The sequence below is a fragment of the Macaca thibetana genome, chromosome 20, assembly GCF_024542745.1.
Source record: "Macaca thibetana thibetana isolate TM-01 chromosome 20, ASM2454274v1, whole genome shotgun sequence".
Lineage (NCBI taxonomy): Eukaryota > Metazoa > Chordata > Mammalia > Primates > Cercopithecidae > Macaca > Macaca thibetana.
In genome coordinates, this window is record NC_065597.1 from 72,797,713 (window position 1) to 72,814,850 (window position 17,138).

At 55.3% G+C, this 17,138-nt stretch overlaps 1 protein-coding gene across 2 annotated transcripts; it reads right to left on the reverse strand.

Annotated features, from left to right (window-relative positions):
• Positions 1 to 3,631: 3,631 nt before the first annotated feature.
• FLYWCH2 (FLYWCH family member 2) lies at positions 3,632 to 14,649 on the reverse strand. Of its 2 annotated transcripts, none has more exons than XM_050774622.1 (4): positions 14,438 to 14,649; positions 7,326 to 7,421; positions 6,190 to 6,609; positions 3,632 to 3,938 (listed from the first exon to the last, which is right to left on the reverse strand). In XM_050774622.1, the coding sequence occupies exons 3-4, from the start codon at positions 6,509 to 6,511 to the stop codon at positions 3,838 to 3,840; spliced, it is 423 nt and encodes a 140-aa protein (XP_050630579.1). In that variant the 5' UTR covers positions 6,512 to 6,609; positions 7,326 to 7,421; positions 14,438 to 14,649; the 3' UTR covers positions 3,632 to 3,837. The 2 variants fall into 2 exon arrangements, with proteins under 2 accessions (XP_050630579.1, XP_050630580.1); XM_050774623.1 differs by lacking the exon at positions 14,438 to 14,649 and adding an exon at positions 8,178 to 8,400.
• Positions 14,650 to 17,138: the final 2,489 nt, after the last annotated feature.

Consider the following 17,138-nt stretch of genomic DNA (forward strand, 5'->3'; position numbering starts at 1 on the left):
TCTCACTATGTTGCCCAGGCTGGGCCCCACTGGGTTGGCCTCTGTCATATACCCCGGGACACCCAGACTCCTCAGTGGTCCTTAGCCTCAGGTTCATAGATTCATCAGTCAGGGATTTCTGTTTCCTCTGTGGTTCTGCAGGGGATGGGGTTGTGACCTGTTTACCACTAGATCCCGCTTAGGCCTGTATATCAAGGTCCCCAAGAAGTGAAGGGGCAAGAAAGCAGCAGAATTTTTAAATTTTTAAATTTAATTTAAAAAATTAATGTTTTAAAATTTGTGTTTGGATCTAAAATGTGAATGAATATTCACAATTGCATTTTTTGTTTGTTTTTGAGACGGAGTTTTGCTCTTGTTGCCCAGGCTGGAGTGCAATGGCATGATCTTAGCTCACTGCAACTTCCATCTCCTGGGTTCAAGTGATTCTCCTGCCTCAGCCTCCTGAGCAGATGGGATTACAGATGCCCACTGCCATGCCCCGCCAATGTTTTATATTTTTGGGTGGAGACAGAGTTTCACCATGTTGGCTAGGTTTGTCTCCAACTCCTGACCTCAGGTGATCCACCCGCCTTGGCCTCTCAAAGTATTGGGATTACAGGCGTGAGCCACCATGCCCGGCCCTAATTGCAATTTTTTAAAAAGTTGTTTTTTGAGATGGAGACTTGCTCTGTCACTCAGGCTGGAGTGCAGTGGCATGATCTCAGCTCACTGCAGCCTCCACCTCCCGGGTTCAAGCCATTCTCCTGCCTCAGCCTCCCGAGTAGCTGGGACTAGAGGCACCCACCACCACGCCTGGCTAATTTTTGTATTTTTTTTTAGTAGAGACAGGGTTTCGCCATGTTGGCCAGGCTGGTCTTGAAATCCCAACCTTAGCTGGTCCACCCGCCTCAGCCTCCCGAAGGCTGGGATTACAGGCATGAGCCACTGCACCCAGCCTATAATTTTTTTTTTTTTTTTTTTTTTTTTTTTGAGACGGAGTCTCGCTCTGTCGCCCAGGCTGGAGTGCAGTGGCCGGATCTCAGCTCACTGCAAGCTCCGCCCCCCGGGTTCACGCCATTCTCCTGCCTCAGCCTCCCGAGTAGCTGGGACTATAGGCGCCTGCCACCTTGCCCGGCTAGTTTTTTGTATTTTTTAGTAGAGACGGGGTTTCACCGTGTTAGCCAGGATGGTCTCGATCTCCTGACCTCGTGATCCGCCCGTCTCGGCCTCCCAAAGTGCTGGGATTACAGGCGTGAGCCTCCGCGCCCGGCCCTAAGCCACCGCGCCCGGCCCAAAAAATAAAAAATAAAAATAAATAAATAATAAAGAACAGAAGGAAACGGGCTCCAGGATATGGGTGGCAAAAAAAAGGCAACATGGGGTCCTAACCTGGCCATTTTTGTCCTCACTGCTCACTGGGATGTGGTGTGGATGATGCTGGGTGACGTCACGGAACCAGCAGTGATCCTCTCAGGCACACTCACGTTAACATGGCTATGACTGGGAAGGTTGTGCTCAGAGATGGAGGCAGAATGGTTTTGGAGTCTGCTGCCTGCATTCTCCAAATGGTTTGGCAAAATAGAAGTGTGTGGAGGAGGCCGGGCGCGGTGGCTCACGCCTGTAATCCCAGCACTTTGGGAGGCCGAGACGGGTGGATTACGAGGTCAGGAGATCGAGACCATCCTGGCGAACACGGTGAAACCCAATCTCTACTAAAAAAATACAAAAAACTAGCCGGGCGAGATGGCGGGCGCCTGTAATCCCAGTTACTTGGGAGGCTGAGGCAGGAGAATGGCGTAAACCCCGGAGGCGGAGCTTGCAGTGAGCTGAGATCCGGCCACTGCACTCCAGCCTGGGCGACAGAGCGAGACTCCGTCTCAAAAAAAAAAAAAAAAAAAAAAAAAAGAAGTGTGTGGAGGAGAGACAGAGGGAGGGACAGAGAAAAAAGAGGAGAGAGAGAGGGAAGGAGAGCCGGGGAACCCAGGCCAGGGCTATGCAGTATGCCCTGCGTGCTCCTGCAACTTTTATGCTCCAAATGTTTAAAAATAAAACCAGAGGGTGAGGAAAACAGTGATGTGGCCAGGCCCAGCGTGCAGGCTCCAGCTCCCTAGTATGCATCTCCCTCCTGGCCGACTGCCAACGCCACTGAAAGACTCAGGCCCAGGTACACCCTTGCTGTTCCCCCAACTCCACTTAAGGGGGCACCAAAAATGCTCCCCTGCTCCTGGCCCTGCTGCTGCACAGTCACCCCTCACTGCCGGGTAAGGCTTCCCAGGCAACAGCAGGAGGGGCCCGATGGTGCCACACTGAGTACAGGGCAGGGGCGCCCCACAGTGACCCTGCCCTCTGTCCCACCCCAGCTTCCTCTTCCTCACTCCCACTTCTTGAGGTTGCACCTGACACGTCCTGCCCTGACATCCTCAGGCATCCTTAACATCTGACAAGAACAGATAGCCAAGAGTACTTGGGAACAGGCCTCGAGCAGTGGCTCACACCTGTAATCCCAGCACTTTGGGAGGCCGAGGCGGGCAAATCACCTGAGGTCAAGAGTTCCAGACCAGCCTGGCTAACATGGCGAAACCCCATCTCTACTAAAAATACAAAAACTTAGCCAGGCATAGTGGTGCGCACCTGTGATCCCAGCTACTTGAGAGGCTGAAGCAGGAGAATCGCTTGAACCTGGGAGGCGGCAGTTGCAGTGAGCCGAGATCGCACCGCTGCACTCCAGCCTGGGCAACAGAGTGAGACCCCATCTCAAAAAACAAAACAAAACAAACAAAAAAACACTTGGGAAAGGAGAAAGCATGGTGAACACAGAAGCCATTTGAATACAGAATCAGGGCCGGGCATGGTGGCTCATGCCTGTAATCCCAGCACTTTGGGAGGCTGAGGCAGACAGATCACCTAAGGTCAGGAGTTCAAGACCAGCCTGGCCAACATGGTAAAACCCCATCTCTACTAAATATATAAAAATTAGCCAGGCGTGATGGCGGGCGCCTGTAATTCCAGCTACTCAGGAGGCTGAGTCAAGAGAATCACTTGAACCTGGGAAGTGGTGGTTGCAGTGAGTCCAGATTGTGCCACTGCACTCCAGCCTGTGCGACAAGAGTGAAATTCCACCTCAAAACAAACAAACAAACAAACAAAACCCTAACATTGCCTTGAGCCCAGAGGCAGTTTTAAAAGAATGAGGACTGCATGGGAAGCCTCTCGGAGGCTCGCTGACGTGGGAGCTCAAGTAGGGTAGCTGTGCTTCCTTCACCTCCCCTCCAGCAGGGGTGGCACCCAGGGGGCCAGGGCAGGAACTCCGGTTCCCTCAGCGCACAGACCCCCTGGAAAGAACATGACAGGCAGGCCGCATGTGCTTTTGTCGGGTTCCTCCCTGAACCCACCCATGAGCTGCAGGCCTACCTCTCCCTCAGCAGAATCCGGGAGCTACCATTCTCAGCAAGGCTGAGCTCCCTTAGTGCCTGGGAGCTGTCAGTCTGGGAGGCTTCATGGAGGAAGTGAGACTTGGGTCAGGGAGGGCAGTGACTAAGGGGCACTCTGGAAGGGCCCGGTAAGGGCTGGGGTGGGGAGACCCAGGGGTGGTGGCATCAGAGCTGAGCCTCAAAGGACCTAGAAGCCTGGAATGTTTAAAACCTGCCCATTATGGGGTCTAGCGAACAGCTTCTTTTATTCTTGTTTGAAAGTACTTTTCTGCTTACAAAAGTAACTTATACTTGATCTAAAAAAAAGAAAGAAAGAAATTACACAATGTTGAAAGCAAAGATTCACCGATTGGGCCCCAGAAGCCCTGTGGACAGAGAAGAGCCTATGGCCGGATTGGTGGCCTGGGAGGATGCGCTGTCGTCAACGTTACAGGGACTTGCCAGGTGCCACAGGGCAGGGGGCGGAGTTCTCCCCAGCAGCCTCAGGAGGCCCCGCTGCTAATGCACTGTCTTCTGTTCTATCTGCGCCTGCAAGAGAAGAAGGTGGATCAGGCTGGTGTCAATGGAGAAGGGAGGGCTGAGCTTGGGTGTTGGGGGTCTACCAGGCCTCACTCTCACCCCAGCCAGTGGATGTTCCAGGGCCAGAAGCCTCTGCCTGACTGAGAAGTGACTGCTACTCAGGGACACTGCTCCCAAGGCCACCAGCCCAGGGCCACAAAAGCTGCTAAAATCATTTCCAGGAAACGTGAGGCCAAGTTTGTGCTGAGCACTGGGAAGCCACAGCCATCGCCTCTGCTGGACCTGGGGTGGGGACAGAAGGACGGAGGAGTTGGCAGGTGGGGGTGGTCGATGCTCGAGGGTGACTGCCTGCGGGACCCCTGGGGCCTGATGGAGCCCTGCTCTGCCTTTCATCTGGAGAAGATAGCTGTGCTCCAATTCTCACAAAGGGCCTAGATGGATCCCAGCAGTAAGCAGGAGTCTCAAAGGGGCTAGGAGGACCTTGAGATGCTCTCATTCCACAGAGCTAATAGACCCTGAGCCAAACTCCAACCCCCTCTGCCCTCTGCAGGGACCTCCTGGTGGCCTCAGGGTGGTGACTTCACTCCTCTGAGCCCTGCCTCCCACAGGCTGTGGGGACTGCACCCTCTGCCCAAGGTTGGCGGGAGAAGCCAGGGGGACACACAGAGGCTCTCAGAGCAAGACTGGATGGTGGGGGCTTCGCAGTGAGAGCCAGGCACTCCCACCAGCTCTGGGAGGACGGGGTCCTTCTGAGTTCCACAGCACTGCTCACACCAGGCCTGAGACTCCAGCAAAGGAATGGAGGCCGAGGGGTCCACTAGGTTCCCTGAGAGCTCCAAGCCTGTGGCTGTGGACACCACCATCTCAGGCATTCTGGGGTCTCAGCCCCGGCGAGGCTATGGGGCTGTGACCCTCTGTGACCTCAGGCCACTCACCCCTCAATTTTCATCAGTGAGGCAGGGTCCCTGCCCTGACAGCAAACTGAAGGAACCCTAAGAGCACCCCCTTTTCTTACAATGGGCTGCCAGTCTGAGTATCCTGGCTGACCCCAGGGGCCACCTGTTCAGAGGTCACAAGCCAAGGCCACCTGCTATGACTTTTCTTCTTCTTAGGGCATGGCAGAGCCCACTCCTAGTTGGGAAGAAACCCCAACTCATCTTCTTCCCACCCACTGGGCAGCCCCCTGCCCCATCTCTCTGGAACTTCCAGCTCAAAAGGTGTACCCAGCCCATTTCCTCTGCTGCCTAGGGCCCTGGTAGAGCCCAGAGGCAGGACCTGTGGACCTGAGGACCTGCTGGGGGGCCAGGAGGGGGGACCTGTCCTCCTACAGGGGACAGCGGGGCAGGGCCTGGGCCACCTCAGGGAGAGCTGGGTGCAGGGAAAGGGGCAGCCCTGCTCTCATGCCATCTCTGCTACCATGCCCCACCTGGCTGTATCCCCCAAGTCTAGCTGACAGAAAGGTCTAGTACACAGCAGGGGCAGAGCCAAGGGCCCTGGGGAGTGGGAGCCGGGGCTGAAGACGCTCAGTGCCTCCATCCATCTCATCACTCCCACAGTAAAGCAGAGGGAATGAACCTGACCCATCACCTCCAGCCAGCCTGCAGCAGCTAGGGCCACACCCCCAGCCCCACTCCCCCACGGGACCTGTGAGCCCCGAGCTCTGTCTCCCTGGAGGCTTGTCGGGGGGGTGATTGCTTGGGCAGAGGAGGTAGGAAGGGCAGGGGCAGTCCTGGAGAGCCAGGCTGAGGTCACTGCCTTGGTCTGCTGGGGGTCTCATCCTGCGTGCCTCGAGTCTCCAGAGCCCAGCCTGCACACAGCTGCTGTTCAGTGGATGTTGCTAAGTGACTGAACAGCGAGTGAGACAACAGGAGCTTTTTAGAACATATGGAAAGGTGACCTATCAAGCTCCTGGCCTTAGAGACTCTCACTGAGCAGCTGCAAGCCAAGACCTTGAAGCTGATAGCAGCTGCCTGTGGGCCCCACCACACCCTCAGATGCTCCCTTGTGAAGGAGTCAGTGGGCAGCGCATTCCAGAGTGGGGAACAGACGCAGAGAGGCAAGGCCGCTCAGAGGCAGGGTTGGAGGTCGGGGGATGCCCAGGCCTGTGCCCTAACCCCTGTGCCACTGCTCCCCACACGTAGTCAAAGTCAGGGAACGAGGACCTGCATGACAGGGAGAAGGGCCTGATGGAGCCAGCGCGGCTGTGGGGGCCACCCTGGGAGGTGCCAAGCTGTCCTGGGGGGCCGCTGTGGAGCCTCACCTGGGTCCTGCCTGCTGCGTTTCTGCTCAGGCTCTTGAGGGGCTGCCTCAATGGCCCGCTGGGCCTCGGGGTGGATCTGGAGGAGGGCCTTGGCAAGGGTGGCAGGGCCGGGCACCCCCAGGGACATGACGCAGTGCACGCCCTTGCGTTTGGCCCCCGCCACCTTGGTGCTGTCTTTGGAGGCTGTGAGCAGGACCAGTTTGGAGAACTTTCTGGGCTTCCTGGGGGCTGCCGGGACGACTTCTGTGCCTGGCTCGGGGGATGGCTCCTGGCCAGCCTTCACACTCTCACCCTCCTGCTCGCTGGGCTCAGGCAGGGGCATCCCGGGACCCACGGCCTGTCCCTCAGGCCACGCTCAGCCCCCAGCAGGTGGATTTCTCCTACTCCCAGGCAAGCAACCTGGAGTTCAGCGGTTCCGTCCTAAGGAAGGAAGCAAAATCCCGTCAGTGGAGGAAGCCCTTGGGGGGCTCTAGACACCACTCTGGGAGGGAGGTGGGCAGATGGGGCTGCCTCACTGCTCACTGGAGCCAAGGCTGGCGGGGGCCCTGATGGAACTAGGCTTCTGTTCTGCCAGTTCCTCTCCTGGCAGCCTTGGATATGTCACCCCCATCTAACCCCATCTGGAAAATGTGCACAGTAAACAGTCTCCACAAGGGGCCATCAGAGTGACTAATGGACTAAGAGCCCAGCCACTACCGATGGGCCTCCCACGTGCTGAGCACAGTCAAAGGGTTTCCACCCTGTGGACTGCTTCCAGTCCCCCCTCCCACCCCTGTTATGACAGCAGGCTGTTTTTATGGACCCAGTCACAGTTGAGGACACTGAGGCATGCCAGGGTGATCCACACAGCCAGAGTGGCAGAGCTAGAGTGGACACAGAGCCCATGACCACACAGCATCTGATGTACTTCGTCCATTTTAACTGACACTGGTGTCCCTGGGCACCAAGCATCAGAGCTAAGCACTTTGGGGACATGAGCTCAGTTTGTGTTGTCACAGGGAACATGGGCCAGGCACCTGCCAGCACTTTGCAGACCACAGCACTGCAGCTGGCCCTGGAAGGTGGGACAACCAGATCCAGTTGCATCCCCGTCTGGAGGCCCACAGTCTCCCCGACCCGCTGGTTCTCACACTAACCTTGTCTGAGCTGGTGTTGGCACTTCCCTGGCTCGGTGGGGACAGCGATATAATGTCTTGGATCCCACAGTCACTGAGGGCTCCTTGGCTTCTGGCCTGGAGAAGCAGAAAGGATGGGTTATAACCTTGTAGGGGCAAGCGCCCGGCTCTGGTTGGCCTGGAGACCCGGTCCTGAGGTGCTGTAGCACCAGTGTGGGGTGGCCTTTCTGTCTTTTGAGTGGGGATTGGGTGGTAGGCCGATGATGGGGACTTTCCCAGCCTACAGTTTTAGCCTAGACACAAGATTGCAGCCTGGGCAGCCACCTAGCCCCCTGTCCAGGACCCAGGCAAGACAAGGCCCAGGGATGCCCACTTTTCCCTCGGGGCCAATCCCCCAACCTGGGCTTGAGGTTCTCATGGTCTCTTTGGACCCCTCCCAATGCATCTGGTCTGAGGGGTCCATGCCCAGCACCCTGGCGTTTTCTAAGACCCTATTGTCCATGAGAGGGGCCTGAGGATGCAGGGCTGGAGTAGGGGGTTGCAGGCCTTGTCCTGAGAGGTCCCCTCTGTAGTCCTCTGACCACTAAACAAAAGCAGATGTGAAGCCCCCACCCCAGGGGCACCTTCTCGAAGGGGTGGGCACTCGAAGAAACGCGCCAGGCAGCGAGTCACATGACTGCGGAGTACCGCAGGGATCGGGGTCGCGTTATCAATCCGCCTCCGGGCAAGCCAACCCCTGTTCCTCCCGCGCGGCCCTTCCGGCTCTGCTCATCTGCGTCACAGGGCGATGTGGGGATGCCGGAGACCTGGGGAGCCCTGGGAACCTCCAGTGGCAATGACCCGGCCAGCCACTCCAGGGCGGAAAAAGGTTACCGGAGGCCCCAACCACATAGCGCCCTGCTTCACACGCTGATTGGCTCCGGCGCACGTCCCTCTGGCGGCCGATCTCCCTACGCCTCCCACGCTCCGCAGCATGAACAGGAGGTCTGGGTAGGAATAAATGCCAGGATCCCTGACCCCACGTCCGAGTCCACCCCGGGTCCTCTAGCGCCTCCCGCCGTGACGGCTCTGTGACCGCAGCGCTCCTAGAGTCCAAAAAACATACAGCCTCTTGCATACCCAGCGTGTAAATTCCTGCAGAATACAGCAGTTCGTCCCCGCAAGGCTGGCAGGGACCCAGACCTAGCAGCCTGCTCCAGGCCGGCGGCCCTTCCCGGAGACCTCCACACTCACTCTGACCCCCAGACTGCACGCCTCCTTATATTAGGTTGGTGCAAAAGTAATTGCGGTTTTGCCATTGCTTTCAATGACAAAACCGCAATTAATTTTCACCAACCTAATATTTGGCACCTGAGGCACCTCCTTGCCATTCTATAGTCCCAGCCCTGCAGCCAGGCCAACTCTAAGCTGCAGAAAAGGGCCCGAAAGAGGCCGGGGGCGGCAGTTCACGCCTGTAATACCCCAGCACTTTGGGAGTCCGAGGTGGGCGGATCACAAGGTCGGGAGATCTAGACCATCATGGCTAACATGGTGAAACCCTGTCTCTATTAAAAATACAAAAAATTAGCCAGGCTTGGTGGCGGCGCCTGTAGTCCCAGCTACTCAGGAGGCTGAAACAGGAGAATGGCGTGAACCCGGGAGGCGGAGCTTGCAGTGAGCCGAGATCATGCCACTGCACTCCAGCCTGGGCAACAGAGCGAGACTCCGTCCCCCCCCGCAAAAAAAGGGCCGTCAGCCCCATCTCAAATTCAAACCCCATAGTAAAGGAACAAGACAGACCTAAACTACTGGCTAATTATCCAAAGAGAAAAGTCAGGAAAATAAAAAAATCTCATTAAGTTGTAACAAGAAGGGAATCCTGAAATACGTAAATTGCGCTCTTTCATATTGTGAAATATATATTTGGTCTTTGACCCTTTCTCCTAGTATATAATTCCTAAAATTCCTCGAATCTCCAAAATGATGTTTTTTTTTTTTTTTTTTTTTTTGAGACGGAGTCTCGCTGTGTCTCCCAGGCTGGAGTGCAGTGGCGTGATCTCGGCTCACTGCAAGCTCCGCCTCCCGGGTTCACGCCATTCTCCCGCCTCAGCCTCCCAAGTAGCTGAGACTACAGGGGCCCGCCACCACGCCCGGCTAGTTTTTTTTGTATTTTTAGTAGAGACGGGGTTTCACCATGTTAACCAGGATAGTCTCGATCTCCTGACCTCGTGATCCACCCGCCTCGGCCTCCCAAAGTGCTTGGATTACAGGCTTGAGCCACCGCGCCCGGCCAATGATGTCTTTTTGTATGCTTAGGTACTGATTGATGGCTGGTAGCCCCTGGGCTGCTTCAGTGGGGCTGGTCACCCAAAAGACCAAGGCAGGGTTAGAGGGTTGGGACTTTCAGCCCCACTTCCAACCTCCAGGAAGGGGAGAGGGCCTGAAGGTTAAGTTGTTCACCAATGGCCTATGGTTCAATCAATCATGCCTATGTAATGAAGCCTCCATAAAAACCCAAAAGGAGAGGGTTCCCAGAGCTTCCAGGAACACATGGAGTCCTTGGAGGGGTGTGTGGGAGTTGGGAGTGGGGTGGGAATGGAAACTGAGCCCCTCCCACACATGCTGCTGCATTTATATACATAATATATATTATATATGACATATATAATATATATAATATATATAATATATTTAAATATATATGTATTTTAGTTATTTTATTTTTTTGAGACAGAATCTCGCTCTGTCACCAGGCTGGAGTGCAGTGGCGCAATCTCGGCTCACTGCAACCTCCATCTCCTGGGTGCCAGTGATCCTCCTGCCACAGCCTCCCACGTAGCTGGAACTACAGGTGTGCGCCACCACACCCACCTAATTTTTATATTTTTAGTAGAGACGGGGTTTCACCATGTTGGCCAGGATGGTCTTCATCTCTTGAACTCGTGATCCACCCGCCTCAGCCTCCGCGCCTGGTTGCATTTATATTTTCATCTGTGTCCTTTATAATAAAATGGTAAATGTAAATAAGTTTTGTTTTTTGTTTTTTGTTTTTGAGATGGAGTCTTGCTCTGTCTCCCAGGCTGGAGTGCAGTGTTGTAATCTTGGCTCACTGCAACTTCTGCCTCCTGGGTTCAAGATATTCTCCTGTCTAAGTCTCCCTTAGAGAGGAGCATGGGCTGGCCGGGCGCGGTGGCTCAAGCCTGTAATCCCAGCACTTTGGGAGGCTGAGGCGGGTGGATCACGAGGTCAGGAGATCGAGACCATCCTGGCTAACATGGTGAAACCCCGTCTCTACTAAAAATACAAAAAAAAACTAGCCGGGCGTGGTGGCGGGCGCCTGTAGTCCCAGCTACTCGGAGGCTGAGGCGGGAGAATGGCGTGAACCCGGGAGGCGGAGCTTGCAGTGAGCCGAGATTGCGCCACTGCACTCCAGCCTGGGCGACACAGCGAGACTCCGTCTCAAAAAAAAAAAAAAAAGAGAGGAGCATGGGCACCACCATGCCCAGCTAATTTTTTGTATTTTTAGTAGAGATGGGGTTTCACCATGTTGGCCAAGCTGGTCTCGAACTCCTGACCTCAGGTGATCCACCTGCCTCGGCCTCCCAAAGTGCTGAGATTACAGGCGTGAGCTACCACACCTGGCCTGTAAATAGTTTGTTTTTTTGAGATGGAATCTCGTTCTTGTCACCCAGGCTGGAGTGTAATGGAGCAATCTCAGCTTACTGCAACCTCTACTTCCCAGGTTCAAGCAATTCTCCTGCCTCAGCCTCCCGAGTAGCTGGGATTACAAGTGTCAGCCACTACGCCAAGCTAATTTTTGTATTTTTAGTTGAGTTGGGTTTTTACCATGTTGGCGAGGCTGGTCTCAAACTCCCAACCTCAAGTGATCCACCCGCCTCAGCCTCCCAAAGTGCTGGGATTACAAGCATGAGCCACCATGCCTGGCACTGTTTCCTTGAGTTCTTTGAGCCACTCTAGCAAATGATTTAACCCAAGGAAGGGGACATAGCAACCTGAGATTGTAGCTGGCTGGTCAGAGGCATGAGTAAGGTGGGAGGATCACTTAAGCCCAGGAGTTCGAGACCAGCCTGGCAACACAGGGAGACCTCGTCACTATAAAAAAATAAATTAATTAATTAAATAAAAGAGAGAGAGAAAACCCTGCCACTCTGGTCCTCCTGCCTGCACCTAGCACAGAAGTGACCTGTCCAGAGCCACGTCCTTGGTCCTTGACCTGGGACCTGAGTCAGGAAAAATTATGTCAACCCTGACCTCTATTATTGCCACCCAATAATCTCCCTTCCCAGTGTCCCCATCACTCTACTCTGTCCCTGGGGAGATGGAGGCCTGGTCCAGAGCCAATGGCCTTGGGCAGCAGATGCTTGAAGTCAGAAATGCCAGTTACAAAGAAAACTGATCCTCAGAGTTGAGGCCCTGCCTTGGAAGCCAGTGGTTGGGATTATAACCCAGATAATAAAATAAATATCCATGAGTCCAAGCTGATATAAATAATTGAATAAATAAATGTTGAAGAAGGGACAAATCTTCCTTAAGAGGAATTCTTTTTTTTTTTTCTTTTTTTTTAATTTGAGACGGAGTCTCGCTCTGTCGCGCAGGCTGGAGTGCAGTGGCCGGACCTCAGCTCACTGCAAGCTCCGCCTCCCGGGTTCACGCCATTCTCCTGCCTCAGCCTCCCTAGTAGCTGGGACTACAGGCGCCCACCACCGTGCCCTGCTAGTTTTTTGTATTTTTTTTAGTGGAGACGGGGTTTCACCGTGTTAGCCAGGATGGTCTCCATCTCCTGACCTTGTGATCCGCCCGTCTTGGCCTCCCAAAGTGCTGGGATTACAGGCGTGAGCCACCACACCCAGCCAAACTGTATACTTTAAATGGGTAAATTGCACAGTATGTGAATTATCTCAATAAAGTTTTTAAATATTCAGAAAAAAGGTAAACTGAGTCTATTAACATATGAACAGCAGTTCTACAACCTCACTATTCCTAAGAATTACCCGGAGTTCTTTTTTCTTTTCTTTTCTTTTTTTTTTTTTGAGACGGAGTTTCGCTCTTTTGCCCAGGCTGGAGTGCAATGGTGCAACCTTGGGTCACTGTAACCTCTGCCTCTCCGGTTCAAGCCATTCTCCCGCCTCAGCCTCCTGAGTAGCTGGGATTACAGGCATGCGCCACCATGCCTGGCAAATTTTGTATTTTTTGCAGAGACAGGGTTTCTCCATGTTGGTCAGGCTAGTCTCGAACTGCCAACTTCAGGTGATCCGCCCTCCTCAGCCCCCCAAAGTGTTGGGATTACAGGCGTGAGCCACCGTGCCCGGCCCTGGCTAATTTTTTGTTTGTTTGTTTGTTTTGAGATGGAGTCTCTCTGCCGCTCAGGCTGAAGTGCAGCAGTGCAGTCTCGGCTCACTGCAACCTCTGCCTCCCGGATTCAAGTCATTATTCTGCCTCAGCCTCTGGAGTAGCTGGGATTACAGGCGCCCGCCACCACGCCCGGCTAATTTTTTTTTTTTTTTTTTTGAGACGGAGTCTCGCTCTGTCGCCCGGGCTGGAGTGCAGTGGCCGGATCTCAGCTCACTGCAAGCTCCGCCTCCGGGGTTTACGCCATTCTCCTGCCTCAGCCTCCCGAGTAGCTGGGACTACAGGCGCCCGCTATCTCGCCCGGCTAGTTTTTTTTGTATTTTTTAGTAGAGACGGGGTTTCACTGTGTTCGCCAGGATGGTCTCGATCTCCTGACCTCGTGATCCACCCATCTCGGCCTCCCAAAGTGCTGGGATTACAGGCTTGAGCCACCGCGCCCGGCCATTTTTGTATTTTTAGTAGCGATAGGGTTTCACTATGTTGGCCAGGCTGGTCTCGAACTCCTGACCTCGTGATCCACCCGCCCTGGCCTCCCAAAGTGCTGGGATTACAGGCTTGAGCCACCGCGCCCGGCCTTGTATTTTTGTTTTAGTAGAGACGGGGTTTCACCGTGTTAGTCAGAATGGTCTCCGTCTCCTGACCTTGTGATCTGCCCGCCTCGGCCTCCCAAAGTGCTGGGATTACAGGCGTGAGACACCGCACCCGACCTGTGTTGCTTTAAGCCACCATATTTATCAGGACAGCAACAGGAAACTAACACAAGTTACAGTCCCTTACTGATGAGGTTCTGGAAGACAAGATCCCTGCCTGGTGCCTCATGGTGGACCCACAGAATCATCTTCATACGAAAGGGAGAGAAACATCAATGTCCACTACCACTGGCATCCTCAGCCGCGACGACAAATCCCTTGCCCTCCCGGCAGGTTTCATCCGCGTAACGGAAACAGCGGTGAATTTATTAGGGGATGTTAATAGCTGATAGGCAAGGGTGAAGTCATTGCAAAAGTTCCCAGGCGATATGGACAGCCGTTCCCCAATAATCACTGCTCCACGCAGTCCACGGTGGGGGGCTGTGATTGACCCCCTGACGGGATGACGGGACACTAAGGTGTGCAGTATACATCCTTACAGGGAGATTTTAAAAACCGGCTGTGACCCCTGCCCCAAGAAGGCCAAGAACTGCTACTCTATGGTGTGCAGTGCAGACCTTTCCCACGATGGGAATTTCAGTCGTGGCAGCTCCTTCGCCTAATCACCAGGGCTCAGAATCTTTCTTTTACTCCTCCTTTACCCGATGCAATCGGCATCAAACGCGGGCTGTGCTGCGCCCAAATGGTCCCAGCTTCCCGGCTCTCTCCTTTCCCAAGAATACCCACACCCTGAGGTCCCAAGTGTCTCCCCCGCCCCAGTATCTCACGCCTCCAAGTAGCTGCCGTCCCTGCAGGGACCTCCAGAGCTGCAAGCGGGGGACGGGGCCGGCGGGGGTTGGGGGGCGCCGGGAAGGCAGCGCTGGGCGCCGCGGACACCGCCAGGGGCCGGCGGGCTAGTGCGGAGCTCCTTCATGTGGGGGTGTTGAGGCTCTGGCCAGGGGACGGGAGGGTGGGGGAGGAGGGGCGAGAGGCAAGGAGGGAATCGCGGGAGACCCCACAGGAGGCGGCCTGAGTGTCGGGACGCGGACCCCTCCTCAGCACCCGCAGCCCTCGGGACCCCCGGGAAAGCCGGGCCGGGGACGCGACCACGCCGAGGACGCGCGACCCTCCCCGCCCGCCGGGGCCCGTCCTCACCGACGGCAGCGGTGCCCTCCCTCTCCGGCGACAGCGCCGCGGCGGGTCCCTCAACCTCCGCGCCAAGGGCACCCGCCTCAGCTCGCGCCGTCACCTCAAGCCGGGGTCATTGCAGGCGCATGCGCAGCAAGGTCACAGGGGCCTTGTCTTCTAGCGGGGGCCGCTCCTCCGGGTCTTGCCCGAGCGGTGTATAGCTGGACGTCCAGCCAATCGGAGGGAGGAGGCGGGGCCAAAATTCAGTAACGGGGCGGGGAGACCCGGGAATGGGTGTCATCGTCAGGGGCGGAGCCTCGGGGGACCTGCGGCCTGGATCCGGGTCCCGGGCGAGGTTCTCCCAGCACCAGTGGGTGGGCTTTACTGCGACCCCAGGGCTTCCTCATCTATTTGACTCCGGCTCCCTGCGAGGGAAACTGCAGCATTTGTTTAAAGGTTTTGCTCTCCCCCGTCGCGATACCGAGCATGCGGAGGGAAGGTCTTTAGGCTCAAAGAAGCCACTGCCTTGCTTTCATCTCTGCATCCTTGACGACGCAGCAGCCTCATCCGCGCCATTGGTCCTGCCCTCGTCTATTAGCTTAGCCCCTGCCCATTGGTCCAGCCCTCACCCATTAGTCCCGCCCTCGCCCTGTAGTTCAGCCCCTGTCCATTCATCCTTTCTCGTTATTGGTTCAGCCCTGGCCCATTGGGCCCACCCCTGCCCACGGGCCCCACCCTCTCGGTGTCCAACCACGTTCACCCGGCCCAAGGGGTTCCCAGGACACTCGTCATCCTCCAGCCACCCAGTGCGGTGGGACTGGGCTGGCTCCGGGCACAGGGAGATGCGGGGCCCTGGGCCCTGCTTTCCTGGGACACTTGGCTACAGCGGCCAGAGCGGCCCCGGCACGGCCCCCTAGGCTCACCGCGGCTCTCCCAGGCCCGCAGGGTCGCCACCACTCCGCCTGCCCCCTTGGCCCTCCCAAGCCTGGCTCCGCGCCCCGTCCCCCTCGCTCTAAAGCGGCCGCTGAATGTGCCACCGCCCCAGGGCTCCTGGGTCCTGGTCGAGGTCCTCTGGAAGCTCCCGCACCTTCCGCCTGCTCACGTTCGAGTGTCAGCGGCGCTTCACGCCCTTCCTCTGCCCTGCCCCTCCCGGCCCTGGCTCTGCAGATCTCTGAATCCCACCCTGGACTCCGCTACCAAGGCTCCTGCTGCCCCCATCCCAGTATCCTATCTCCCCGGGCAGTGTCTTGTGCACTTTTTTTTTTTTTTTTTTTAGAAACGGGAATTGCGCTCTGTCGTCTAGACTGGAGTGCAGCAGTGGCCTGATCTCGGCTCACTGCAACCTCTGCCTCCCGGGTTCAAGCAATTCTCATGCCTCAACCTACTGAGTAGCCGGGATTACAGGCGCCCGCCACCACGCCCGGCTAATTTTTGTGCTTTTAGTAGAGACGGGTTTCGCCATGTTGGCCAGGCTGGTATCGAACTCCTGACCTCAGGTGATGCACCCGCCTCAGCATCCCAAAGTGCTGGGATTACAGGCATGAGCCACCGCGCCCAGCTACCTTTGTTCATTTATTTGCTGTTATCTATTAATCATTCACAGACTACTGGTTGTTTTTAACTTGATGACTTATACATATCTTTGTATATGAATCTACAATGTCAAAGTTTTTCTTTCTTTCTTTTTTTTTTTTTTTTTGAGATAGAGTCCCGCTCTGTCGCCCATGCTGGAGTGTAGTGGCGTGATCTCTGCTTGTTGCGACTTCCGCCTCCCGGGTTCAAGCGATTTTCCCGCCTCAGCCTCCCGAGTAGCTGGGATTATAGGCACCTGTGATCATGCCTAATTTTTATATTTTTGTAGAGATGGGATTTCACCATATTGGCCACGCTGGTATCAAACTTCTGACCTCAGGTGATCCGCCCACCTCAGCCTCCCAAAGTGCTGGGACTAGACATGTGAGCCACCTTGCCTGCTGAGAAGTCAATTTTTTTTTTTATTTTATTTTTTTTTTTGAGACAGAGTCTTGCCCTGTTGCCAAGACTGGAGTGCAGTGGCACGATCTCAGCTCACTGCAACCTCTGCCTCCTGGGTTCAAGCAGTTCTCCTGCCTCAGCCTCCCGAGTAGCTGGGATTACAGGTGCCTGCCACCATGCCCAGCTAATTTTTTTTGTATTTTTAGTAGAGATGGGGTTTCACCATCTTGGCCGGGCTGGTCTTGAACTCCTGACCTTGTGATCCACCTGCCTCAGCCTCCCAAAGTGCTGGGATTACAGGCATGAGCCACCGCGCCCAGCCAAAGATTTCTTGAGAGTCTTGAAAGAGGTCAAAGGGGGCAAATATTTTTAAAAGCTTTTTAAACATGTAGCCAAATTGTCCCCAAGGAAGTGCACAAGCTTGGGGTCAGATGCTTGGGTTCAAGTCCCTGCTGTGTCGATTGCCATCTGTGTGACTGAGCAATTACATCCCCTCCCTGTGCCTCAGTGTCTTCACCCGGTAAACGGGGGTGATAAGGCACCCACCTCCTAGAGCCATTGTGAGAATTCACAGAGTATTGTCATGTGGGCTGATAAGAGTCTTGGTTGTTTTTTGTTTTTGTTTTTGTTTGAAACGGAGTTTCGCTCTTGTCGCCCAGGCTGGAGTGCAGTGGTGTGGTCTCAGCTCACTGCAACTTCCATCTCCCGGGTTCAAGCGATTCTCCTGCCTCAGCCTCCCAAGTAGCTGGGATTA